At 39.5% G+C, this 27,460-nt stretch overlaps 1 protein-coding gene across 1 annotated transcript in view; it reads left to right on the top strand.

The window, feature by feature from the left end:
• Plaa (phospholipase A2 activating protein) overlaps nucleotides 1-27,460 on the top strand; it is a 38,580-nt gene that overhangs the window by 1,873 nt on the left and 9,247 nt on the right. The window contains exons 2-10 of the mRNA XM_042697500.1: nucleotides 6,561-6,754; nucleotides 9,746-9,846; nucleotides 9,933-10,053; nucleotides 11,491-11,658; nucleotides 12,630-12,765; nucleotides 15,713-15,882; nucleotides 19,545-19,702; nucleotides 20,523-20,742; nucleotides 23,356-23,424. Of these exons, the coding sequence (XP_042553434.1) occupies nucleotides 6,561-6,754; nucleotides 9,746-9,846; nucleotides 9,933-10,053; nucleotides 11,491-11,658; nucleotides 12,630-12,765; nucleotides 15,713-15,882; nucleotides 19,545-19,702; nucleotides 20,523-20,742; nucleotides 23,356-23,424 (1,337 nt within the window). The remainder of the gene's footprint in view (nucleotides 1-6,560; nucleotides 6,755-9,745; nucleotides 9,847-9,932; nucleotides 10,054-11,490; nucleotides 11,659-12,629; nucleotides 12,766-15,712; nucleotides 15,883-19,544; nucleotides 19,703-20,522; nucleotides 20,743-23,355; nucleotides 23,425-27,460) is intronic.

Below are 27,460 nucleotides of genomic sequence, written 5' to 3'. Positions count from 1 at the left end.
ACTAAAAACATATTTATTTTTGTTCTGGGGGTTTGAACTCAGAGCCTGGAGCTCTTGCTTGGCTTTTTTGCTCAAGGCTAGTATTCTACCACTTGAGCCACACCTCCACTTCTAGCTTTGTGCTGGTTAATTGGAGATAACAGTTTCTAGGATCGTCTGCCCCAGCTGGCTTTGAACTGTGATACGAAGATCTTGACCACCTCAATAGCTAGGCCTATAGGCATGAGCCATCAATACCCAGCTTATTTTAATTATTAAAGCTGACATCTGGACTGAGAAGGTGGCTCAGTGGTAGAGTGCTTGCCTTGCATGCATGAAGCCCTGGTTTCGATTCCTCAGCACTACATAAGCAGAAAAAGCTGGAACTGCCACTGTGGCTCAAGTGGTAGAGTGCTAATCTTGAGCTGAAGAGCTGAGGGCCAGCGCCCAGGCCCAGAGTTCAGGCCCCACAACTGGGGGGCGGGGGGGGGGGGGGGGGGGGGGGGGGGGGGGGAAGCTGACATCTGAAGCATGTAGGTGGTCTTGGGAGAGTGCAGTTGGAGAAGGTTCAATTGGAACCATATTCTAGCAGCCAGAGGAGCAAACCCTAAAGCCCTGGATTAAGAAATGAAGGTTTCAGTATGGGCAGTAGGTTCTAATTTGTTGAGAAGTTTCTGCTAGTCACTGGTGGAAAAATAGATTAGGAAAGAGTAACTGTGCAGGTAGATCTGTTTGGAGGCTTTTGCAGTAGTGCTGCCAATGTATGGTGGAAAAGTAGACTAGAAGTAGTATAGAGCAAACTCTTGTATTTAATTACTGAGATGATCTCTATAGGCTGCTTCCAACTCTTAAGATTCTGTGATATCCCAAATGACTTACTAACACTAATAGAAAACTTTCTGTGTATTTGGGAACGCAAAAGTTTGTACCTTTAAAATGAAGTCCTCTCCCTCAAAATTAAACTAGAAATTTGAAAGGAGAGAGTTAGTATATGTAGCTAAGTGGTATAGCATGCAGGCAAAGAGAGCAGAGAAAATAAAAAGTAAAATCAGGTACAGAAAGATAAAAACATTGCAAATGGATTTTTTTAATACTTGACTCTTGAATCTAGTCATTAAGCTTTTTTTATGTGTTTTGTAGGACTGCTAGGTTGACAAGTTTTAAATTACAGAAGTGCTTGCATTGAGCTGGAACTTACGTTAACCTTGGTCAAAATCGTTTGTAAACTGGTTTTCACTCAAATAACTGTGGTGGGGTGTGTGTCTATGGTCTCTGTCTGTCTGTCCATCTGTCTTTCAAAATTTGTTGATGTACCTGTTTACTAATAGTGGTCAAGAGGTTACATTTACTAGGCATAGGATTAGGGAATAGAAAATAAATGAGATATGATTATTAACCTGAACATTTCCAGGTGTGCAGGTTAGAAACTCTACAGTGTATCCTAACAGACTGACATACTGTCGTGCGTGTGTGTGTGTGTGTGTGTGTGTGTGTGTGTGTGTGTGTGTTGATCCTGAGGCTTGAACTCAGGGTGTGTGTGTGTGTGTGTGTGTGTGTGTGTGTGTGTGTGTGTGTGTGTGTGTGTGTGTGTGTTGATCCTGAGGCTTGAACTCAGGGCTTGGGGACACTATCCTTGAGCTTTTGTGCTCAAGGCTAGTGCCCTACCACTGGAGCCATAGCACTACTTTTGGCTTTTCTGGCTTTTTGGTGGTTAATTGGAGATGAGAGGCCAACCCATGCTGGCTTTGAACCTCGGTCCTCTGAGCTCAGCCTCCTAAGTAGTTCGATTACAGGCATGAGCCACTATTGCTAGCTCTGACAGTTTTTTTATCTCATGGTGCATAAATGAGGTTAATGAAAGGCTATAAAAGTGTTTGGAGCCAGGTAGTAAGTGCAACTGATTTTCTTATGTAAATTGTTGATTTGGTTCTGCATCAGGATAATAAGCATGGAGTAAACTACAAATGATGGGAGAGACAAGATACCTTCATTCTAGAGGGAACTAAATCAGATATCTTTTGTGCTGATAATGAGGCTTGAACTCAGGATCTGTTTGTTCTTTTAGGCTTTTTCACTTAGGGCTGGCTGTCTTGTGGCTTTAGACATAACTCCACTTCCATCTTTTTTTGCTGATTAGTTGGAGATAAGAGTTTCACAGACTAGGTGCTGGGAAAGTGGCTCAGTGGTAGAGCACTTGCCTTGCATGCATGAGGCCCTGGGTTCGATTCCTCAGCACCACATAAGCAAAAAGAAAAAAAGCCGGAAGTGGTGCTGTGGCTCAAGTGGTAGAGTGCTAGCCTTGAGTTGAAGAGCTGAGGGACAGCGCCCAGGTCCAGAGTTCAGGCCTACAACCGGACCCCCCCCCCCCCAAAAAAAAAGGAGTTTCACAGACTAGCCTTAGATCCTTTGGGGGGGGGGGGTTAGGGAAGTTGGTCATGTGGCTTGAACTCTAGGCCTGGGTGCTGTCCTTTAGCTTTTTTGCTCAAGGCTAGTGCTCTAGCACTTTGAGCCACAGCTCCATTTCTAGTTTTCTGGTGGTTAATTGGAGATAGAGTCTCATGGATTTTCCTGACTTTGAGTTAAGATCCTCAGCTCTCAGCATCCTGAGTAGCTAGGATTACAGGCAAGGATTATAGGCATGAGCCACCAGCACTCTGCTTTAAATCAGATGCCTTTAGCCAAGTCCCACTGAAATCCAGAAAGTCTTTGAACTTTCTGAAAGCTCATCAGCGTAGAGACATTATTTTGGGGTTATACATGTAATGGAGCTAGCCAGTATGCCATTGTTTCACACTACAAGTTGGCTTCAACTTAAATTGGATTTTAAGGCTTATAAACATGTGGCCTTTATATTGTTTTGCCTTTTGAAAACTACTCATTTGGGCTTGGAATGTGGCATAGTGGCAGAGTGCTTGCCTAACATGCATGAAGCCTTGGGTTTGATTCCTCAGTACTGCATAAATAGAAAAAGCTGGAAGTGGTGCTATGGCTCAAGGGATAGAGTGCTAATCTTGAGCAAAAGAAGCTCAGGGAGATATTGCCCAAGCTCCAAGTTCTAGCCCCAGGACTGGCAAAAAAGGAAAAAAAAAAAAACAAAAACTACTCATTTTTGAAGTCTCAACTTCGTATTTAAGACCATGTTTAGTATTCCCTGACTGTACTAAGACAAAAGTGACCTTTCCTTCCTGTAAGTGCTCAACATGTCCTGTACATTGCTAAGTCAAATAGCTCTACAGGGTTTGTTAGGAGATTAAAGCCCTTTTCCCTGAAACCGTTTCCCTCCTCCTATTTCAGAGGCAAGATTTTTCATTTGACTGTTCATTATTACATCTTCCTTTCTGTCTAAATGTAAATATTTGATTAAAAAATTTCAGGCATAATCTGTTTGTTTCTACTAAGTAATATGAGAATTAAGTTACCTGCCTTCTTCCAATTCCCATCCTATGTATGTATGCATGAGTGTGTGTGTGCGCGGCATCCTTTCTTATTTACTTTATCAATATCTCTATGTATGTCTATCTAGCTATCTATGTGTAATGTTCGATGAAAGGAGACTGTCACATGCTTCAGGCCAAAAAGGGCTTATTGGGGGGAGAGCAAACTGCTGGCCCACGTGAGATGGAGCTATGCAGTGGGAGAAGAGAGAATTTATCGATGAGCGAGATTATATAGGGAAAGGTGACCACAGCTGTTGCAGAAGTGATCTCAGAGCCTGGGGAACCTGTGATGACCAGGGCGTTTCAGGAAATGATCTCAGAGCCTTGTGTCCTTTGCTCACTCATAGTCAGGTGATTGACAAGTTACAGGTGATTACTGGTTTGAGGCAAGTGATTTCTGATGAAGGCTATTTGCTTTCTTTCACTGAATGGGGGTAAGGGACTGTTCTCACAAGCAGACCTAACAATATTATCTATCTATATCTACATGTCTGTGTCTGTCTCCCTATCTATCTATATCTAACTAGCTATCCGCAGAGCTTTTTTGCTCAAATCTAGCACTCTACGATTTGAGCCAAAGCTCCACTTCTGGCGGGTTTTTGTTTTGTTTTGTTTTGTTTTGTTTTTGTAATTAATTGGAGATTAACTACTGGAGAAAAGTCTCATGAGCTTTCCTGCCCATTCTGGCTTCAAATAGTGATTCTTAGATCTCAGCCTCCCAAGAAACTAATGTCAGCCACTAGCCCCTGGCTCCTAAATCAGTATTTTTTTTTTTTGGTCAGTCGTGGGGCCTGAACTCTGGGCATGGGTACTGTCCCCCAGCTCTTCAGTTCAAGGCTACCACTTGAGCCACAGTGCCACTTCTGGCTTTTTCTGCTTATGTGGTGCTGAGGAATCGAACTCAGGGCCTCATGCATGCAAGGCAAGCACTCTTATCACTGAGCCACCTTCCCAGCCCCTAAATCGGTATTTTGTGACTATAAATTCTGTCTACTGCTGAGCTATGGAATGAGTTATGGTAACTTTTCCTCATCAATTTCATAAAAATAAGTAGCTGTAGCTAAGAATTGTTTAGGTTTTGATTTTGATTTTTTTCACTTTTAAAATGTGTTTATTCAGATTCTTTGTTGAAATTGATTCTTAGTAGACTTTAAACACGTTGGGTATTTTTATAACTTCCTCTTCTAACATTGAAAACTTTCTGACCTGGTTTATGTGCCCTGGGATGCACAACTAAACCTGGGATTTCCCTTTATCATGGTCCTGAAATTCCCTTTGTAGAGCTTTCCAGTTGACTTTTTGTTTTGTTTTGTTTTGTTTTTTGGGTCTGGTCATGGGGCCTGAACTCTGGGCCTGGGCGCTGTCCCTCAGCTCTTCAGCTCAAGGCTAGCGCTCTACCACTTGAACCACAGTGCCACTTCCGGCTTTTTTTCTTTTTCTGCTTATTTGGTGCTGAGGAATCGAACCTAGGGCCTCATGCATGCAAGGCAAGTGCTCTACCACTGAGCCACCTTCCCTGTCCCCAATTGACCTTTTATTATTACTACCTTTTCACTTTGTCTTTCTTGATCCCTAATTGGAACATATCTTCCAGGAGCTTCCTGAAATGTATATGAAAAACAGAGTAGAACTTCAAAGCTTGAAAACGATCTAGTTCTGCTTGCTGCTGAAATGGCATGTTTGGTGTTTTTTTTGTTGTTGTTATCCTTGTGAGTATTCAGCTTATGAGTACAGTGAATTTTGGTCAGGGTCATTCCTTTCATCATTTTCTCCCACCTCTCTCTTTTTACCTAGTTCCTGTTTTCTGGAATGGCAATTTGAATGGTTGTACCATTCTCATTCAGGAGTTACTTTCCTTCAGAACTTTGGAACCTTAGCCCCATCCTTTACTCTCTGTGGTATTACAGTTGAGAAGTTTTGTTTGCTTTTGCTTTTTCTGTCCTGGGGCATGAACTCAGAGCCTGGGTTCTGTCTCTGACTTTTTATCAGCTCAAGGCCAGCACATTAAACATGAGCCACAGTTCCACTTCCATCTTTATTAGTGATTAATAATTAAAGATAAGAGTGTCAGGACTTTGCCGTCTGGACTAGCTTAGAGCCCTGATCTTCAGATCTCAGCCTCCTGAGTAGCTGTGATTATAGGCAGGAGCCACCAGCACCCATGAGAAGTCTTAATTTTTTTGGGGGGGGGGGGTTTGGTAGTGGAGGCTTGAACTCAGGGCCTGGGCGCTGTCCCTGAGCTTTTGTGCTCAAGGCTAGAGCTCTACCACTTTGAGCCACAGGAGATAAGAGTCTCAAGGCCTTTTCTGACTGGGGTTTTCAACCACAATTCTCAGATCTTACCCTCCTGAGTATTAGGAAAATGGAGGAGAAAGGAAGGAAATGGGCTGGACTCTACCTTCAGCAGGCTAGGACTGTTCATTGCTGAGGGTGGGAGTAGGGTGCACCAAACCTTCCCATGGGTATGGAGGTTGTGTGAGAGAGTAGATTTGGGGTCCTGCTTATATAGGTCTTACCAAGGAAGCAGAAAATAAAAAATAGGCTATGGTCTCTTGGGAGTGGGGAGAGGCCAAAGTGGCGTCCTTGGCCAGGCCTAGAATGGAATGCTCCACCTGGGGTGAGGGAGCTTTCAGCTAAGCCAGGGTCAGAGTGACCTGCCTGCAGACAAGCACTGGAGACTGCACCTGGTGTTTTGCTTGACTTGAGGAAATAAGGCAGGAGTCCTTCACTGAGTAGATCGGATTATAGGTGTGAGCTACCGTCACCCAAGTTCTGTTTCCTGCGTGTGGTTGGGCTTGAATTCTGGAACCTGAGCTCTTGCTTAGCTTTTTTTGCTTAAATCTGATGGTCTGCCACTTGTGCTACAACTCTATGTGTAGCTTTTAGCTGATTCATTAGCCATAAGAGTCTCTTGGATTTTTTTGCTGGAACTAGTTTTGAACTTCTGTCCGTAGATCTCAGCCTCCTGAGTAGCTGAGTAGCTAGGATTACAGGCATGAGCCACCAGTGCCGGCTCAATCTTTAAAATAGTATGTACTCCAAAGGTCACCATGGATACTAAATATGAATGAGGACATCAATAGCTTGTGTACTAGGATAAGTCAGGGAACAAATGTATAGCAACTAATTACTTTGTCTTTCCAGTCCTAACAGGGGCTTTTCAGAAATGCACTGCATGAGTGGCCACTCTAATTTTGTGTCTTGTGTGTGCATCATACCCTCAAGTGACATGCACCCTCACGGACTAATTGCCACTGGAGGAAATGACCACAATATTTGTATTTTCTCACTGGATAGTCCTATGCCACTGTATATTTTAAAAGGTCACAAAAATACTGGTGAGTATAACACTCTAGTATTTGGAAGTTTTATCACTTGTAAAGTGTATATATATATATATATATGTATATTTTTTTCTCAGATTGTCAGTTTATTGTTCTACCTAAGGCTATGTTTATTTTACTTATAGGGGGACCTTTTGGATCTTCTTAGTTATGTAATTTCCATTACAAATGTAAAGTAAATTTAAACATTAATGCATTTTCATGTAAAAAGTACCATATTTGTTGTTATGGTATTGGAGATGAACCTGGGCATTATGTATGATAGGCAAATGCTCTACCTCTGAGCTACATCTTCAGATGACATGTATAAAAGAACATGCTCAATTATGTAAGAAAAAGCTGTATAGTTTTTTTTTTGAGATGTCCTATGTGCTTTTATTTTTTATTTTATTTTTTTATTGTGAAAATACTGTACAGAGGGGTTACAATTACATGGGCAAGATAATGAGTACATTTCTTTTTTTTTTTTTTTGGGGGGGGGGGTCCAGTCGTGGGCCCTGAACTCTGGGCCTGGATGCTGTTCCTCAGCTCTTCAGCTCAAGGCTAGCACTTTACCACTTGAGCCACAGCGCCATTTCCGGCTTTTTTCTTACGTGGTGCTGAGGAATCGAACCCAGGGCCTCAAGCATGCAAAGCAAGCACTCTACCACTGAGCCACCTTCCCAGCCCCATGAGTACATTTCTTATCAAGCATTGTAGCCTCCTCCTTTGTTTCTCCTTCCCATCCCTTCCCATCCTTCCCCCACCTCCCTACCCAATCTTCCCCACCCCCCACCCCCCAAAAGCTGTATAGTTTTAATATACTTTGTTTTTGTTTTCCATTATATTACATGTAAAAGGTGCTTGTGCTGGAAAACTAAGAATATTTCTTTTCCTTTTGGCTGTCTTTATGCCTCAAATTAAGATTTAGAAGGAATGCAGCTGGGGATCTGGTATGGTTATTTCTTAAAACAATATTTTGTTAATTAGTTATGAAAGACATACATACAATTTGAAAGGGAAAACTACACAACAGGAATATACTCAAAGAAATCTTAGATTCTGTATTTCCTTTTTGTACTTTTCCTTCCAGATAACTACTTTTCATGAACTTTGTCCTTCCTTCTTTTAAAAAAGCTAATTAGGTAGATTTATGTACCTCTTATACAAAAAATAAGCTATACATGATATTTTGTCCTTATTTTTGCCTGATAGTAGTCTTGGAAATTACTGTAATGCAGTATACAGAAATCTTTTTCGATTTTATAGCTGCATAATACATTATTGTATAGCTGTATAACTACTTGGCTTAGTCAGACATGAGTGGTGGACATTCGGGTTTTGTCTTTCGTTAGCACCTGTAGTGTCATTACAAGTAGCTGTGTGCAGATGCCATGTTCCCTTGAGATATCTTTTCTTCTAGTATCACATCTGTAACATAGTTCAGTAGATAATTGCATAAATTGGTTTTGTTAGATGTTACCAGATCTTATTAAGGATTATATCTGTTTTGTAATTGTAACAGAAGCATATGGAGTCCCCATTTTCCCAAGAACAAAATATATTGTCTGGTTATTCCCTAAATGATAAGTGAAAAATGATGTCCGTGCAAGAGGAGTCCTTTTCATTTAGGTCATGATATAGTAAAACAAGTCCCAGATCTCCATGCCATAATGTAAGAGTACTTTTTATTCTGTCTTCATTTTTAACATGAATCGGTAAGATTCATGGGACTCAGGGACTCAGGCTGATGAGAGGACAATATGGTTAACAGCACACAGGCTCATAAAAGCATATGTCCTTAAAGTATGAACTACCTTTCCATCTGCTCACAAATGTTAGTGTCAAGCTGTGTCTGGCCACAGCCATAGGAGTAACTAACATCCTCTAATGTACCTGTAAATGCCCAGCTATCAACATGTACCTTTGGGGCATATTATTGTTAATCAGATTGCAACCTCTCCTGCAGGCAATGCCATACAGTCCAGAGTTGCCATCCAGCATCAAGCCAAAGTTAAGCGTATCTAGTTGATAGTATAGTATTCTAAATAGGTATAGGTATTCTAAATATCAGGGGAATGTTGCTAAGGTGGCTCTAAATCAGGTCCATGAAATTCCTCTTTAACTCAGGTATCTGTGAGTCCCAAAGCTTGTATGACTTCCATACCCAGTATATAGTTGTGAGAAAGGAATAAGATGACCAGAAGAAAGCTACCACTCAGAGAAGGGTACAGTAGCCTTTCTGAAATCCAGATTAAGTGGCTGCTTCAGAAACCTCTACTCTGAGTTTAAAAAGAAATGTAATGAGTTTTCTCTTTCTCAGGAAAAGTGATTCCTAATCCATTGTTTTTTGTGGTTCCACTTTGACTCACTCTCCTTGTGCTTCACTTCACTGTATTCCCTTTCTAAGATGATTTTTTATATTTATAATTTTCAGCCTATATAATTTTTATTTCAACACTCTATGACATTTAATGTATTTCATTTGTTGAGCATAATTCTGAGTGTTGGGGGTTTTGTTATGTAAATAAAAGTGGCCCTATCCAAACAGCATTTTAAAATTATTTGCATTTGCTTATTTGTTTGTTTGTTTAGTATTGCTGTGTAGCCCAGGCTAACCTCAAAATTGTCATCCTTATGCATCAGCCTCTCCAGTGCTGGGATTACAGGCATGTGCTACCACATCTGGCTGCAACATCTTCTATTCTTCCTTAGCTCTAGAAAGGATCATAAAGCTCATTTAGTCTGGTTTCTTTGTTTTGCAAACTAGGAATTTCTGTGGTTACATATTTGTTATCCCTTTGGTCACATGGCTTGTAAGTGGTTCAGCTAGACATTGCATTCAAGTATTTTGTCACAGAACCATGTTGCCATACAGTGGAACTGTAATTGGTTAAGGTACTCTCACTTTATCAAAGAGCTTTTAATATTGCCATATTTTAAGAACTTAAAATATTGAGCATGTTGCTACATGAAATTTGTTAACTGCTGACATTTTCCCTCTAGTTTGCAGTCTTTCGTCTGGAAAATTTGGAACATTACTTAGTGGCTCATGGGACACTACTGCTAAAGTCTGGCTGAATGACAAATGCATGATGACTTTACAGGTATTTGTTTCTGTGCAAATATTCTAGATAATAATGAACTATGGAGATTCTTTGGCAGTTTAAATTGTTACCAGTTCTATTCACAGGGTCATTCAGCAGCAGTGTGGGCAGTAAAGATTTTACCTGAGCAGGGCTTAATGTTAACTGGATCAGCAGACAAGACTATTAAACTGTGGAAGGCTGGAAGATGTGAGAGGACTTTTTCAGGTAAAATCAGAATGGAAAACTTTTATGATAATCAATTTTTACTTGCTCAGATGACTTTTTTTTTCTACCCTAAAAAGTTTATAAACTTAAAAATGGTTTTGAGTCCAATTCTCAGCACATACATACATACATATTAAACAGCAGGTGCTTTAGCATGAGTGTTATTTAATAGCTAGAGCTTAAAAAAAAAAAACTACCAACCCAAAACTAAATCATTAACCAAATTTATAATATGTTATCGTTTAGCAATATACTTCAATAATATTTTCACACCATGTTAAAATGACAAGCAAAAATATAACTGCATATCAGAAGGTACATATAACATGTAGAACACATACATATGTATATTCTAGATTAGACAATATTTATTAGTCTATACCTGGTTGTTCTAAAAGCTCCATGACTTAAAAAAAAAAAATCAACTTCCAGAGAAGAATTACAATTGTGCTTTTGTTGAAGGGACAGTACTGGGGTTTGAAGGCAGGGTCACGCCCTCAACCCACTCCCTCCCCTTTTGCTTTTGCTTTACTGTAGTTCTTTTACAGATAAGGTTTTGCATCATTGTCCAGGGCCAACTTGAAATCATTATCCTACTATCTATTCCTTCTGCATAGCTAGAGTTACAGGTGCATACACCATCAAAACCAAATAATTGACTGAGATAATTATTACTAATTATTTGCCTGTACTAGTCTCATACTGCAATGCTCAACTTATTGACTGAGATGTGGTCTTGCTAAATTTTTTGCATGCAGTGGCCTTATATTGCAATATTCTCTATATATTTCTCCTGAGCAGCTGGAATTACAGACATGAGTCACTGTGCTCATATTAAATCCCAGCCCAGAATATGGAAATATTTTTACTTGAATCTCATTTCCTTTATTAGTTTTCTAGTTTCAGAGAATGTTTTGTCAAATTTATCCTGTTATAGTTGAGTATTGTGACTTTTGTAATTATTCTTTAATTGGTAAAGAAAAATTGAAGCTGAAGGGCAGGGAAGGTGGCTCAGTGTTAGAGTGCTTGCCTTGCATGCATGAGACCCTGGGTTCGATTCCTCAGCACCACATAAACAAGAAGAAAAAAAGCTGGAAGTGTCGCTGTGGCTCAAGGGGTAGAGTGCTATCCTTGAGCTGAAGAGCTGAGGGACAGTGCCAAGGCCCAGAGTTCAGGCCCCACGACCGGACCCCCAAAAAAAAAAAAATTGAAAGAATTACTGGGATCCAAGTACTGTTTCTGGAGTTTTAAGAAAATAATATAGAATAGATGTGATAAATGTAAAATGATTTCTCAAGTCTAGTGATTAAAAAATACTGCTCAACTAGAGTGTAGATACTTGGGACAGCAAAATTTCTCTTGACAAGTCAGTTTTTTAAATTATAATGTTAGTAAAATATGTAGTACTATCAATCAAATAATTTTTTTTTAATGTAGGGCATGAAGACTGTGTCAGAGGGTTGGCAATTTTGAGTGAAACAGAATTTCTTTCTTGTGCAAATGATGCTAGTATTAGAAGGTGGCAGATCACTGGCGAGTGTCTAGAAGTCTACTATGGACATACAAATTACATTTATAGTATTTCTGTCTTCCCAAATTGTAAAGGTAAGATGATCTCCTGCCATGCATTTAAAATTTTGTATTATACATTATTTCATTGCATTCTTGATATGAGAGAAGAAAGTTCATTTTACTTAAGTCAACTATTATTTCTTACATGTCTGTTTCTTAGTGGAGAAAATTGTGTGATTATCTTTGTATTAATTCATACTGTATTCTAAAAAAAACTTTCTTCAGCATCTGAGGAAAACTTTAGGCACTGTCCCTGAGCTCTTCAGCTCAAGGATAGCACTCTACCACTTGAGCCATTCATTGTGCACTTCTGGTTTCCTTAGTGGTTTATGTAGATAAGAGTCTCACTGGGGCTGGGAAGGTGGCTCGGTGGTAGAGTGCTTGCCTTGCATGCATGAGGCCCTGGGTTTGTTTCCCCAGCACCACATAAGCAAAAAGAAAAAAGCTGGAAGTGGCGCTGTGGCTCAGGTGGTAGAGCGCTAGCCTTGAGCTGAAGAGCTGAGGGACAGTGCCCAGGCTCGGAGTTCAGGCCCACTACCGGACTCCCCCTCCTCCCCCCCAAAAAAAAAGAGTCTCACTGACTTACCTGCGTGGGCTGGCTCTAAACCAGGATCCTCAGATCTCAGTCTCCTGAGTAGCTAGGATTACAGGCATAATAAAACTATTTTTAAATATATTTAGCGGGGCTGGGAAAGTGGCTCAGTGGTAGAGCACTTACCTTGCATGCCTGAGGCCCTGGGTTCGATTCCTCAGCACCACATAAGCAAAAAGAAAAAAGTCAGAAGTGGCGCTCTGGCTCAAGAGGTAGAACACGAGGCTTGAGCTGAAGAGCTGAAGGACAGCGCCCAGGCCCAGAGTTCAGGCCCCACAACCGGACCCCCAAAAAAAAAAAAAAAATATATATATATATATTTAGGAATGTCAGTATATCTAGCTAGAAAGATGGTGTTTATAGATGTACTTGATTTTAGCCAAACTTTTTTTTTGTTTTTATTTTATTTTAGATTTTGTGACAACAGCAGAAGACAGATCTCTGAGAATCTGGAAACATGGGGAATGTGCACAGACAATCCGACTTCCAGCTCAGTCCATATGGTGCTGCTGTGTGCTGGATAATGGTGACATTGTGGTTGGTGCAAGGTATTTATATTCTGGTCAACCAATAAATTTTATATCTCACTAAGCCTTTGGTAGTCACTAGAGTATACAGAGGTAAGCGAATTGAGAGGGGTACATGCACATTGCTGTTACTGAACAAAGGGACTAGTGATAACAGCTTTTACACTTGTGATGCATGCTTTCTTATAAACGTATTTTAAAGTATAACTTACATAGTTGGAATATTCAATGCAGAAGAAATTAGACAAGATAGAGATCATTGTGGCAGAACTTTTGGGAGAAGTCCAATTGATTTTAGAAGATGTTGAACAGTAACTTTAAAAAATTAATTATATTGTGGAGGGGAAGGGAAAAAACAAATTGTTTAAATAGGGATACAGATGGACCCATTGCAACAATGAGATATACAGCCGGGCACCGGTGGCTCACGCCTGTAATCCTAGCTACTCAGGAGGCTGAGATCTGAGAATCGCGGTTCAAAGCCAGCCCGGGCAGGAAAGACCTTGAGACTCCTATCTCCAATAAACCACTAGAAAACCGGAAGTGGCGTTGTAGCTCAAGTGGTAGAGCGCTCGCCTTGAGCTGAAGAGCTGAGGGACAGCGCCCAGGCCCAGAGTTCAAGCCCCATGACCGACAAAAAAAAAAAAACAAAAAAACAAACAATGAGATATACAAGTCGTTATGTCGAAAAACAAACTTTACAACTTTGGTGTCTGTGGGGGGGGATAGGAAGGGGAAACAAAGGAGGAAGCAACAATGCTTGATAAGAAATGTACTCATTATCTTGCCCATATAATTATAACTCCTCTGTACGGTATTTTCATAATAAAGAATTAAAAAAGTAATTATAGTTAGATGCTAGTACTCACACCTGTAATTCTAGCTACTTAGGAGGCTAAGATTTGAGGATTGTGGTTTGAAGCCATCCTGGGTAGAAAAGTCATGAGACACTGCCAGCTAACCACCAGAAAACCAAATGTGGTACTATGGCTCAAAGTGGTAGAGTGCTGACCTTGAGCAAATAAAGCTTAGTAATAGCACATAAACCTTGAGTTCAAGTCCTGTTACTGACAAAAAAAAAATTAATTATGAAGGGGATTATAGTGCTATATTTCCACATTTACAATATATTCAAGTCAACATTACTCCTTTTATTATATTCTCTTCCACTTTCCCTTTCCAAGACAATCTCAACATTTATTATTATTAGTTCTATTTCTTAGTGACTCACATTTTGAAAATGGTAGAAAAAAAGATAAGAAGAGATAAAAGTGTGTTTGAGGAAATGTATCCAGAAAAGGAATAAAGATTACTCTACCACTGAAGGCAAGAAGAAAACCAAGGTGGGGGCAGGGGGTGGGGGTGGGGACAACCAAAAGGGATAAAAATCATAATAATAAAGTAGAAGAGCTTTATTATTTATTTTTTACTGGGGCAAGGAGTTGATTTGTTGTTTTAGGTATTTTTTTCTCCCTGGCACCTTAAAAGTCAAAGAAAAATAGATAAAGCAGCCAAGATCTGGTGGCTTATGCCTGTAAGCCTAGCTCTCAGGAGGCTGAAAGCTGAGAATTGCAATTCACAGTCAGCCTAGGCAGGAAAGTCCATGAGACTCTTATATCCAGTTAACCACAAGAAAACTGGAAGTAGAGTTTTGGTTTAAAGTGATAGAGTGCTAGCCTTGAGCATGAGAGCTCAGGGACAGTGCTTAAACCCTGAGTTAAAGCCACAGGACCAACAAAAAAAAAATCAAGAAAGTGTAAAACTATGTTAGAAGGCTATGACCAAGTATTCTCTAGGATTGTGTAGAATTAATAGAGTTGAAAGTAGTTAACCTAATTCCCTTTAACTTTCAGAATTGAGAAATCATGGAAATGGTTTTCTGAGAGTAAATGTTGAAGACTTTCATATGTCTACACAGAGGCCATATTATTCTTTGGTTGAGATTAAATTTCTAATTACTGATATAGTAAATAATGCCAGGACTGGGAAGATGGCTCAGTGATAGAGTGCTTGCATGAGGTATGCATGAGGCCCTGGGTTCGATGTCTCAGCACCTCATAAGCAGAAAAAGTGGCTCAACTAGTAGAATGCAAGCCTTGAGCTGAAGAGCTGAGGGACAGCACCCAGGCCCAGAATTCAGGCCCCATGACCAAAAAAAAAAAAAGAATGCCATGCTTTTCAGTTGAACATTTGATACTTTATAATATGCCTTTTATAAAATCCTTGGTTTGTGTTTCATGTTCTATTTTTGTTTTTAACTGGTTTCAACTAGTTATACAGTGAGAGGAGGATTTCTTTATTTGATCACCATACATCTTTGTACTGTATTCCAGTCAGTTTCACCACTTTCATTACATGTTATCTGCTACCTCTTCTGAGTATGTATGTGTTTTGTTTTTCTTTGGGCTTTTTTGTTCAAGGCTAGTGTTCTCAAGTAAGCCGTGGCTTCACTTCTGGCTTTTTGTTATTAATTGGAGATAAAGAGTCTCATTGACTTTGCTGTCTGTGCTGGCTTAGAACTGAAATCCTCAGATCTCAGCTTCATGAGCAACTAGAATTTTAAGTGTGAGCCACCAGCACCTGGCTGTTTTTATTTTTTTGAGATAGTCTGTCTAGGTAGTTCAGGCTAGCCTTGAACTTGCTATAGATCCCACGCTACATTTAGAGATAACAGGCTACATTCCACACCTAGTCAATCCTTGCCTTATAGTATAATATCTGTGTAAAAGTGGTTTGTAACAGTAAGCATTTTTTCTAAATATAAGCATTTTGAAAATTGTATCAAATATATTTTTCTGTTCTCTGATAGTAAATTTTTTAAATTCCTGAAAATGATCATCAGTAATGTGTGTTGACATCAGCATAGTGCTGTACTCAACAATAGATGCCTAGTAATATTTTTCATATTCACAAATACAGATTAGCATACTGTGGCAATGACTTTTAAAATTAGTTTTTTTCCTCCTAGTGATGGTATTATTCGAGTGTTTACAGAATCAGAGGATCGGACAGCAAGTGCTGAAGAAATCAAGGCTTTTGAAAAAGAACTCTCCCAGGCAACCATTGATTCTAAAACTGGTGATCTAGGGGACATTAATGCTGAGCAGCTTCCTGGGAGAGAACATTTGAATGAACCTGGTAACTATTCAGTGTATCTGGTAGTTTCAAAATGCTACCATGTTTGCTTTTGGAACACTAAGAGTGATAAGGAAAAACAAATGTTATTCTCATTGCTAGAGACTTTGGAGGATTTTTTTTTTTTTACTATGACACAACTGCTATGAGAAACCATGCTCCTCTTTGCTTTTGTCTCACAATTTAAACTTACTTTTTTTGTTTGTTTGTCTTTTGTTAATTGTGGAGCTTGAACTCTGGGCCTGAGCTATGTCCCAGAGCTCTTCAGCTTAAGGCAAGTGCTCTACCATGAGCCACAGTACCACTTCCGATTTTCTGGTGGCTTATTGGAGATAAAGACTCTCACGAACTTTCCTGCCCTGGATGCCTTTGAGCCAGGATCCTCAGATCTCAGGAGATCTAGGATTACAGGTGTGAGCCACCGCCACCCGGCTTCACAATTAAACTTTAGGTGAAGTTTCTCATAACAGGAATTTTTTCTTTGTTTTGCTGGTCCTGGGGCTTGCACTCAGGGATTGGATACTGACCCTGGGGTTTTTTGAGCAAGGTTAGGGCGCTGTCATTTGAGCCATAGCTCTACTTATGTCTTTTTGGTGTTTAATTGGAGATAAAAGTTTCATGGGATTTCCTGCACAGGTTGGCTTCAAACTGCAATCCTCAGATCTCAGCCTTCTAAGTAGCTAGGATTACAGGTACCAGTGCCTGTCAGGAATTTTTCTTTTCAATAAATCTCCCAAAACTTAGCTCAGATAAATATTTAAAAGTCACTAATACTTTTTGATCAGTTGGATTTCATGAACGAGGGTGTAAAGACTAGACTAGACATGAAAGTGAATTTAAATAAGTGATTATCTATGCCATTTGTCATACACTTGTAATACTAGCTTCCTGGGTGGCCACAAGTTGTGGCTAGCCTGGACAAGTTAGAAAGATCTTGTCTCAAAATTAAAAAGGGCTGGGGTATAGTTTAGTGAAAGATGGCTTGCCTGGCATGCACAAGTTTCAAAACGAGTGGAGGATAGTAAAAACTCAGGGCCTGTGTGTTGTTCCTATGTTTTATTTTTTTGTTCAAGACTAGTGCTCTACCACTTGAGCTATAGCATCACTTCTGGTTTTTTGGGTAGTTAATTGTAGATAAGGGTCTTAGGGCTTTCCTGTCCAGTCTGGTTTCAGACTACAGTCCTCGGATCTCAGTAGTTAGGATTAGAGGGGTTGTAGCTGAGTAGGTAGGATTAGGGGGGTGAGCTACTGGTGCCAACTTGCCTTTCCTTGTAACCTTTAAGCAACTACCTACCACATGTAGACCACATATTAACACTTGAAAAGAGTAAGTCCTCTGTTGTTGTACTACATTATCTGAGTAAGGCTGAACTTTACTCAAAACAACATACTACTAAGAGGGTAGATGATGAATTAGGACAGAAGTGGCATATATTTTGTCCACTCAGATTCTTAATTTTACTCAGTTATGTGCTGTCAAGAGACAGCAGGAAGCAAGGAGCCAGGTAATGAGGTCTAGCTAGACCTGAGTAATGAAGTCTAGCTACACCTCTCTCTTAAGGAAGAACAGCAGGAATATTAGGAAGATACCTGCCACTGAGTGCCTTGTTGAGAAGGGGACATTCGAGTAAAGTTCATAGGGAAGCAAAGAAATAGCTGCGCACAGCAACGTCTATTTAGAGTTCCAGCTAGTTGGGAGGCTGAGGCCAGGAGTATTGCCTGAGCACAGTAGTTTCAAGCTAGCTTTCCACAATATAGAAAGATTGTCTCAAAAGTTCAAAAGGTAGGCAAAAGAGCCAAAATCTGTATGAGAAGTGCCATTTGTAAAATAAATAGCTACTTTAACACTTTTAGCATTGCACTTTGGAGAAAGTGGCTTCTAAGGGAGTGAAGAGGGATTTGGAATAATACAGGGAGGTCACAGAAGATGGTGAGATCATTTTTGTTTGGCTTTCATACACTACTCCAGGAATTTAGCTCTTATAAATGAGATGACAAGCCTCTGAGGGGTCTTATGGAGAAGAGTTTCAGGATTTAACCTTTTGAAGGAATTTCTGTGGTTGCTGGTGGGCCAAAAGCAGGAATTGGAGATCATTCAATCAGTTCAAGTAGAAAATAGTAGTGTCTTGTAGCATGGGATAATGATAGAGGTGTAGTAAAAACAGCTTTCTAGATAGATTTTTATTTTAAAGAATGAGCTGATAGAAACTGCAGAAGGATTGGCAATGGGTTTGAGAAACATCAGACTTTAACAGTTTTGGCCTGAGCTATTGGAAATATAAAAAACTATTACTGAGATGAAGAGTGTTATTTAGTAATCAACTTGTTTTATTTTCAGTGAGCCAGTTACTTTCTATTTTAAGAAATACATACTTATAGTCTTCAGTGAAGAACAAAGGTTTTCCTTCCTTCCTTCCTTCCTTCCGTCCGTCCGTCCGTCCGTCCGTCCGTCCTTCCTTCCTTCCTTCCTTCCTTCCTTCCTTCCTTCCTTCCTTCCTTCCTTCCTTCCTTCCTTCCTTCCTTCCTTTCTTCCTTCCTTCCTTCCTTCCTTCCTTCCTTCCTTCCTTTCTTCCTTCCTTTCTTTCTTTCTTGCATTATTGGGGATTGGACTCAGGGTGTTGAATTTGCTTGGCAGGTCCTCTGACACTTGAGCCACATATCTCACTGGAATCACAATTTTTAAGCCCTTAATAAAACTTCCTTTTAACTGTCATTTTCTTTTTGTCTTTTCTAGTAACTTTACTAGAAAAATCATATGCATATATTTTTATTCAGCAAAGGTTCCTTTTAACCAAAATGCAGATTGCCTTTTATGGATAATTTTTATTAAGAATTTGTGTTATCGGGGCTGGGAAGGTGGCTCAGTGGTAGAGTGCTTGCCTTGCATGCATGAGGCCCTGGGTTCGATTCCTCAGCAGCACATAAGCAAAAAAGAAAAAAGCCAGAAGTGGCTCTGTGATTCAAGTGGTAGAGTGCTAGCTTTGAGCTGAAGAGTTGAGGGACAGCGCCCAGGCCTCAGGCCCCATGACCCGACCCCAAAAAAAAAAAAAAAAAAAAAAAAGTGTTATCTAAGCCGGGTACTGCTGGCTCATGCCTCTAATCCTAGCTACTTAGGAGTTTTTGTTTTGTTTTTGTTGGTTTGTTTGTTTTTGTTGGTTGTGGGGCTTGAACTCTGGGCTTGGGTGCTGTTCCTCAACTCTGCAGCTCAAGGCCAGTGCTCTACTGCTTGAGCCACAGTGCCACTTCCTGCTTTCTAGTGGTTTACTGTGGATAAGAGTCTCACGGACTTTCCTGCCCAGGCTGGCTTCGAACTGGGATCCTCAGATCTCAGCCTCCTGAGTAGCTAGGATTACAGGCGTGAGCCACCAGTGCCCGGCCAGCTACTCAGGAGTTTGAGATCTGAGTATCATGGTTCAAAGCTAGCACAGGCCAGAAAGTTCATGAGACTCTTATCTCTAATTAACAACCAGAAAATGGGAAATAGGGCTGTGGCTCAAATGGTAGAGCACCAGCCTTGAGCAAAAAGAGCTCAGGGACAGGGGCTAGGCCCTGTTGGTGCCCTGTTCAAGCCCCACAACCAACAACAACAACAAAATGTTTTTATCTGAATGCTTTGCAATTGTACTTTGCCATTCTACTTTGATTCTCACTATTTTTGTTTTAAGGTACCAGAGAAGGACAGACTCGTCTAATCAGAGATGGGGAGAGAGTTGAAGCTTATCAGTGGAGTATTAGTGAAGGGAGGTGGATGAAGATTGGTGATGTTGTTGGCTCTTCTGGTGCTACTCAACAAACATCTGGAAAAGTTTTATATGAAGGGAAAGTATGTCAACTTCTTTCTGATTACCATTTTCTTAATTATTAAGCAAACAAGGTTTTATTTTTCTCATACCAATAAAATTTCCTTGGTATTTTGACATTTATTTCTGTGGGAAAAGTTTCTTCTTTCCCTATCACGAAGTAGATTAAAACAATAACAACAAAAGAACTTCCCATGTAGAGAAAACTGCATGTGGTAGATAAATTAGCCATAATCTATCTTTTAGATGTTCCCATTATATAACTGTTCCCAGTCATTTGGGATTAGGAGTTTTTGTGCTTGATGTTTAATGCCTGACTCTCTTTATCTTGGCAAGATACGAAGGACCTTGTAGGGCCTTACTTACAGTGTCAGCAGATTTTGGTGAATGGGCACTGTAACAGCTGATCCTTTTGGTGTTGAGACAACCAAGAAACCCTCCTTAGGTTCCAGAAATAACAGGCAGGGGCTGGGATGTAGTTCAGTGGCAAAGTGCATGCCTACCAAGTGGAAAAGTCCAGGGTTTGATTCCTAGGACCAAAAAAAGAAATAGAAATAACAGGCAGTTATAATCTATCTCCTGTCTATTATCTCTACCCCATGACATACTAATCTTACAGCAAATTCAGACAATGTGATTTATTTGCCAAACAGTGCACTTGGGAGAAAAACTTAAGTATTGTATATTTTTTTAAATGTGTATATATACACTATTAATTTTATATCTTCTATTTAATTCATATATCTTTCTCTACATATACATACATATAATCCATATTTTGTTGTATGAGATTAACATGGAAATAATGAAATTGGTAATCATTTATCTTTCTGTTTCATATAGGAATTTGATTATGTTTTCTCAATTGATGTCAATGAAGGTGGTCCATCCTACAAATTGCCATATAACATCAGTGATGATCCCTGGCTAGCTGCATACAACTTCTTACAGAAGAATGATTTAAATCCCATGTTTTTGGATCAGGTGGCTAAATTTATTATTGATAACACAAAAGGTCAAACATTGGGACTTGGAAACACTAGCTTTTCAGATCCATTTACAGGTAAGTTGGGGTTTATATTTGGTCCTATGTAGTTTCATCAGTGTTGGGTTTTATTTTGTTTAGTTGGTTGGGGCTTTTTTTGGTATTGTGGATTGAACCCACAATCTTGAGTGTGCCTAAACATTTTTACACTGAACTCTACTTGCATTTTTTTGATGTTTAAATACCCTCTGTGACTGTTTCAAATCTATAGGTTTTTGCTTCACATTCATATTTTATAAGCTTCAAATCATGCAGTATTTTATTTATAGAAACATAAATTTCTTTCAAAAATACGACCTCACTATAAACTAAATAAAATTAAGATTTTTTTCTAGTAATTTGAAATAATATATGTTTATTGTATGTCGCCCTCTCACACCCCTGTTCTCTATTACCAAGCTATATCCCCTAGACCCTACTTACTTTTTCACTTAAAAAGGTATATGTTATGGTAAAATTTAGTAAAAAGAAATTCAGTTTTCACATGAGGCCAAATTGGTTAGTTGTGTATTAACTAGGACTAAACTGTGGGTATGTAATGTATATTTCACATGTTCATTTTGTTTGTGGTATAGTAAATATTAATGGTTTTTAAGGATTCATACCAGCCTGTAAATTATAACCTAAGTAGACTGAATTCTAGCTCCCACAAAGTAATTAATACAAGAAATACTACCCTAGTTGTCTAGGAAGAAATAGAACGTCTCTTTTTTTTTTTCTTTTTTTTGGAGGGGGGGGGTCCGGTCATGGGGCCTGAACTCTGGGCCTGGGTGCTGTCCCTCAGCTCTTCAGCTCAAGGATAGCGCTCTACCACTTGAACCATAGTGCCACTTCTGGCTTTTTCTGCTTATGTGGTGCTGAGGAATCAAACCCAGTGCCTCATGCATGCAAGGCAAGCGCTCTACCACTGAGCCACCTTCCCAGCCCCAGAATGTCTTTTTGTATAAGGCTAATTCTAAATAAAATTTCACACTAGGAACTTATTCCTGTGTCTGTGTGTCAGGCAGTAGGTGTTACTTGGATTGAACCCAGGACATTTCCCACTCTAGGCAAGTGCTCTTTTTTGTTTAGCCTGCTAACAGCTGACCAGTTTGGTTTTGTGTTTTGTTTCTGTTTTTAATTAGCTCTTATTTGTTATACAGATGGGATTTCATCTGTATATTTCCACACGTGTATAATATAATTGATTTTTTGGTAAGGAGGGAAGGGATAGTGAGAGAAGGACAAGGGGGTAACAATGTACTCATGTAACTAACCCCTCTGTACAACATTTTTACAATAAAAAATTATAATAAAGAAAAGAAAAAATAATTTATTTGGGGGGCGGGTAACTATGTAATCCGAACTGGCCTCAAACTCTCAGTCCTCCTTGCTAGGCAAGCAGTCTGCCATTGAGCTATACTCAGGCTCCCTGTCATCATTTCTGACTTTTTCATGTGCTAGTACTTTTACTTGTTCTACAATAATCCACATCTTCTTCCTTTCTCAAATTCTTACATGCATCTTAAGTTCTTTTTTTTTTTAATTTTTTTTAATTTTTAATTTTTTGGTCAGTCGTGGGGCTTGAACTCTGGGCTTGGGTGCTGTCCCTCAGCACCTCAGCTCAAGGCAAGCACTCTACCGCTTGAGCCACAGCGCCACTTCTGGTTTTCTAGTAGTTTATTGGAGATAAGAGTCTCACGGACTTTCCTGCCTGGGCTGGCTTTGAACCGGGATCCTCAGATCTCAGCCTCCTAAGTAGCTAGGATTACAGGCGCATCTTCAGTTCTGTGTTCCCAAATTAACTCCTTTTCTTATATCTTTGTAGTGCAAAATGCCATTGCCCATTCTATTGCCTGCATGTTGATTTAGTACTAAATTATAAGTGATTTAACTTTCAAATCCTTGTACTTAGCACAAAAAAACAAAACTGATTCTATCTGGATATTTCTGTTGTTGGAATTTCAGATTGTAGCATGAAGGACACAACTAATTAAGCAGCTGACTTGGGAAATCTATCAGCTGCTTGGGTTGTTTTCTTCTTTAAACACTAAGTTCATAAGCATCTTTACACATATTTTTGTATGTGATCTTAATATCTCCTTAGAGGCACAAAATTTTCACATACCATTTACTTGTAAATGTGTAAATGGAAGTATTTGTAACTTTCACTCAGTCATTTTTTCCTTCAGTAAATTACAAGTTTCAGTGGGTGCCAGCCACTTTGTTCCTTGTTGTTCTTCAGCACCACATATACTACTTAATACATGAATTAATGAGTCTAGGGCTTTTCTAAAACACTAAATGCCTTTTGTTTGGCTAGCACCTGCAGCAGTAGAATTCTAGTGAATTTGTATGTCTATATTATTGTCAGAGTTTACCTGCAGTTCTCTTTTCTGTTTGTATTAATTTATTTTAATATGGATGTGTTTGGCTAGATAAAAGTTCATTAAAATTAGGAGACATAACTTTGGATAATCACCGAAATTCTAGTTTGTTCCTAGCTATAAGGCTTCTGACTATAATTTCTGCCATGTGACAGCTTTGCCTTGTAGTTTTTTCCAAGCTTAGTTCTTTTAATATAAGCATTATGCTATTCATGAAATTTAAGATTTTGCTGTACTCAGAATTTCCTTTGTTTTGCATGCACAGGTGGTGGTCGGTATGTTCCAGGGTCTTCAGGATCTTCCAATACTTTGCCAACAGCAGATCCTTTCACAGGTAGGATACAGATTTGAATACTATGTCCTTCGCTAGACAGCAGTTTTGCATTATTTGGCTTTATAGTTTGGGAGATTTTTTTCTGAGTAGTTTATTGGAGATAAGAATCTCATAGACACTTCTCCAGCTGGCTTCAAACTATGATCCTCAGATCTCAGCCTACTGAATAGCTAGGATTACCAGCATGAGCCACTAGGACTCAGCAAGATTTTTATCTCATAATATAATTCCTTTGTTCTATTCTGTTCAACTTGGATAGGTACCCTTTTAACTTCTAATTTTTAAATTTTTTTCCTGGAGAGTTTTTGTTTTCCTTGTGCTGGTTTTGTTGACTTCCTCCTGATTTTTACAAATTTTTTTTTTTTTCCATTTCTGGAGCTTGAGCTCAGGGCCTGGGTGCTATTCCTGAGCTTCTTTTGCTTAAGGGTAGCACTCTACCACTTAAGCCACATCACCACTTCTACCATTTTCTGTGTATGTGGTACTAAGGAATCAAACCTGGGGCTTCATGTATTTGAGGTGAGCACTCTATCACTGAGCCACCATTCCCAGCCCTCCTTCAGATTTTTTTTCTTTCTTTCTTTCTTTCTTTCTTCTTTCTTTCTTTCTTTCTTTCTTTCTTTCTTTCTTTCTTTCTTTCTTTCTTTCTTTCTTTCTTTCTTTCTTTCTTTCTCTCTCTCTCTCTCTTTCTCTCTCTCTCTCTCTTTCTTTTTGTTGGTCGTGGGGCTTGAATTCTGGGCTTGGGCGCTGTTCCTGCACTCTTCAGCTCAAGGCGAGCACCTGCCTCTTGAGCCACAGCGCCACTTCTGGTTTTCTAGTGGTTTATTGGAGATAAGAGTCTCACGGACTTTTCCTGCCTGGGCTGGCTTTGAACCTCAGATCCTCAGATCTCAGCCTGCTGAGTAGCTAGGATTACAGGCGCCCAGCCCCTTCTGATTTTTAAATTACATACTTTTTTTTTTTTGTCAGTCATGGGGCTTGAACACAGAGCCTGGGCACTGTCCCTAAACTGTTTTTTGCTCTATCACCTTGAGCCACAGCACCACTTCCAGTTTTCAGTGGTTAACTGGAGATACAGAGTCTCATGCACTTTGCTGCCCAGGCTGGCTTTGATTTCAGCCTCCTGAGTAGCTAGGATTATAGGTATGAACCACCAGCACTTGGCTAGCCTATATTTTTTTATCTCTGAAATTAGATAATAGGGAAATCCATCAACCAAGACATAGCATGAAGGCCATGTGAGTCCCTGGTACTGGATGGGAACAATGCAATTAAGGAGTCTGTCCAGGAATATTTTGATTTAGTATGGAAGGGGCATCACATGACTTAGCTACCAAAGATTAGTCTTTCTACTCTAAGTTACTAATGGCCTTCGTGAAGCCCTTGAAGTATCTTTTTATCTCTTCAGAGTGTCTTTACTTCCTGAGGTATTCAGGCCTTTGCGCAATTGAAGAAGGTTCTGTTTTTCAGAATGACCAATGATGTTGGATCTTCTGGCATATTATTCTTAGACAATATATTCACTTTAGGAAAAGATATATAATCTTGGTTGAAATTGCAGACTTAGTTCTGTGAGTTATAAAAATGCCAACCTGTGATCCTCTCTTAGCTATAGATTGACCCAACACATAATCATAGGTCAGGATCATGAAAACTGAATTGCTCTCTAAGTTTCCTTTCTGCTGTCGATAACTTGGTGACCCAGATGGAAGTGGTTTCATCATACACTTTGCTTCAGTATACTAATATAACCATTATCAAGTTAAGTGTTTTGACAGTACAGTGGTTGTGAAGGAGATCAATGTGACATAATGCAATTTCAGATGCTACTAAGGATGTGGAGAGAGAGTAAAATGAAGACTTTCTTTTTTTTTGGGGGGGGGGGTGCTTTTCCAGTCATGGGGCCTGAACTCTGGGCTTGGGAGCTGTCCCTCAGCTCTTCAACTCAAGGCTAGCGCTCTACCACTTGAGCCACAGAGCCACTTCCTGTTTTTTTTTTTTCTGTTTATGTGGTGCTGAGGAATGGAACCCAGGGCCTCTGGCATGCAAGGTAAGTGCTCTACCACTGAGCCACCTTCCCAGCCCCAAGACTTTATTTGTCAGTAGTTCAGGCCAACAATCAGAAGATGTGCATTGATATCTACATATCAATGCACGATAGCATACTAGATGTCTGGGAGTATCATTTATATAATTAGAACCACTGAACTTCACTTTTTTTGTATGCATGAACAAAGGGGCATAAACAAAGGACCTGGGCACTGCCCCTGAGCTTTTTTGCTCAAGACTAGCAGTCTACTACTTGAGCCACAGCTCCACTTCCAGCTTTTTGTTAGTTTTTATTGGAGATAGTGAAGAGTCTCATGGATTTTCAAAGCTGAAGCTGGCTTTGAATTGTGATCCACAGATTTCAGTAGCTAGGGTTACAGATGTGAGTCACTGGCACCCAACTGAAGTATACTTTTTTTTTTCTTTCTTGTCTTGGGGCTTGAATTCGAGGCCTGGGCAGAGTGTCTTTGTGCTCAAGGCTAGTACTCAAATAGCTCCACATTCTGTTCTTTCTGAGTAATTTATTGGAGATGAAAGTGTCAAGTACTTCCTGCCTGGACTTGGCTTCAAACCATGATCCTCAGATCTTAGCCTCCTGAATAGCTAGACTTACAGGCATGAGTCACCCCACCAGCCTGAACTATACTTTCATATAAAATAGATAAGCCAGGTGTGGTGGTACACAGTACTGACGCACAAAGGAGACTGAGACAGGAGAATGGAGCATTTGAAGCCAACTTGGGCTTTACAGTGAGATCCTGTCTCAAAAATAACCAAAAAAAACAAACAGCAAAAATAGGTCATAACAAGCTACTATATTGAGATACGAAAATTAAATAGCACAATGCTTGTTTTGTGTGTGTGCGCGTGTGCGTGCGTGCGCACTCGCTGATCCTAGGGCTTGAACTCAGGGTCTGAGTGCTGTTCCTAAGCTATTTTTGCTCAAGGATAGCACTGTAATACTTGAGTCTCAGCTTCACATCTGGCTTTTTGGGGACGTTTATTAGAGATAACAGTCTCAATGATTTTCCTGTCCGGGCTGATTTCAGACCTCTTCCTGAATAGCTAAGATTAAAGGTATGAGCCATTAGCACCCAGTTTAGCACAACACTTTCTTAAAAATGAATTTTATTTTTATTATTAATTTGTTGAACAGAGGGTTTACCATTTTGTGTCAGGTAATGCTTTATTTGGACAATGTCACCTCTTCCTTTTCTCTCCCCTAGTTTCCGTCTCCTGTCACTGCCCACAGTGACATGGAACACCATACTTTTAAAGGGCTTATCATACTTGTCTGTAATCAATTTAAGCCATCTATATATATTAGCTATCATTACTGTTATGCTATTTCCCCAATGCAGACTAATAGCATTGGGGTCAAAATATTTCTCTTACCTGGCTTACAATTTAAGATCAGTCTTATTTTTTATGCAGTCATTTATGCAGTCTTCAACCCTCTGATATCCATTAGAATGATCTGGGAAGCTTGTTTAAGTTACTTATCCCAATGTTCCATACCCAGGGTTTCTGTTAAAAAGGCTTCCCCCTTATCCTGTGCTCAAGGATTGTGATTAAATGGTCTTAGCAATGGTTTGCTTTCAGTTATTTTTAAATGTTTTCTATTTGCTTCTAAAGTGGAGCCAATTTAGAGCATATAAAATAGATGGTCAGAGCATATTCAGATGGTCAGAAAACCATTTAGAACAGTGTAGGTCTATATTCGGCCTCTTAATGTATTGGAAATCCATTCTTATTAAATAAGTGAATTTATAATAATATTTAACACTTTAATGTTAAATATTATTTAACTGTGGCATATAGCTAAAACTCAAACCTAAGTTCAAATATTATTCATCAGTATTATCAGTTCAAATTATTATTCTTCATTACTTTAATCTTATGCCTCTCATTTAGTTTTTTAGTTTGTTCATCTTTTCTATGTACATTGCTCTGGGTATGCCAACTAGATCGCAGATAAGAACTCAGA

Source organism: Dipodomys spectabilis, unplaced genomic scaffold (genome assembly GCF_019054845.1).
Source record: "Dipodomys spectabilis isolate Male_0828 unplaced genomic scaffold, ASM1905484v1 ptg000006l, whole genome shotgun sequence".
In the NCBI taxonomy this organism is placed as follows: domain Eukaryota; kingdom Metazoa; phylum Chordata; class Mammalia; order Rodentia; family Heteromyidae; genus Dipodomys; species Dipodomys spectabilis.
Note: the sequence above shows the minus strand (reverse complement) of the source record. Positions and strands in the feature narration are given on the sequence as shown.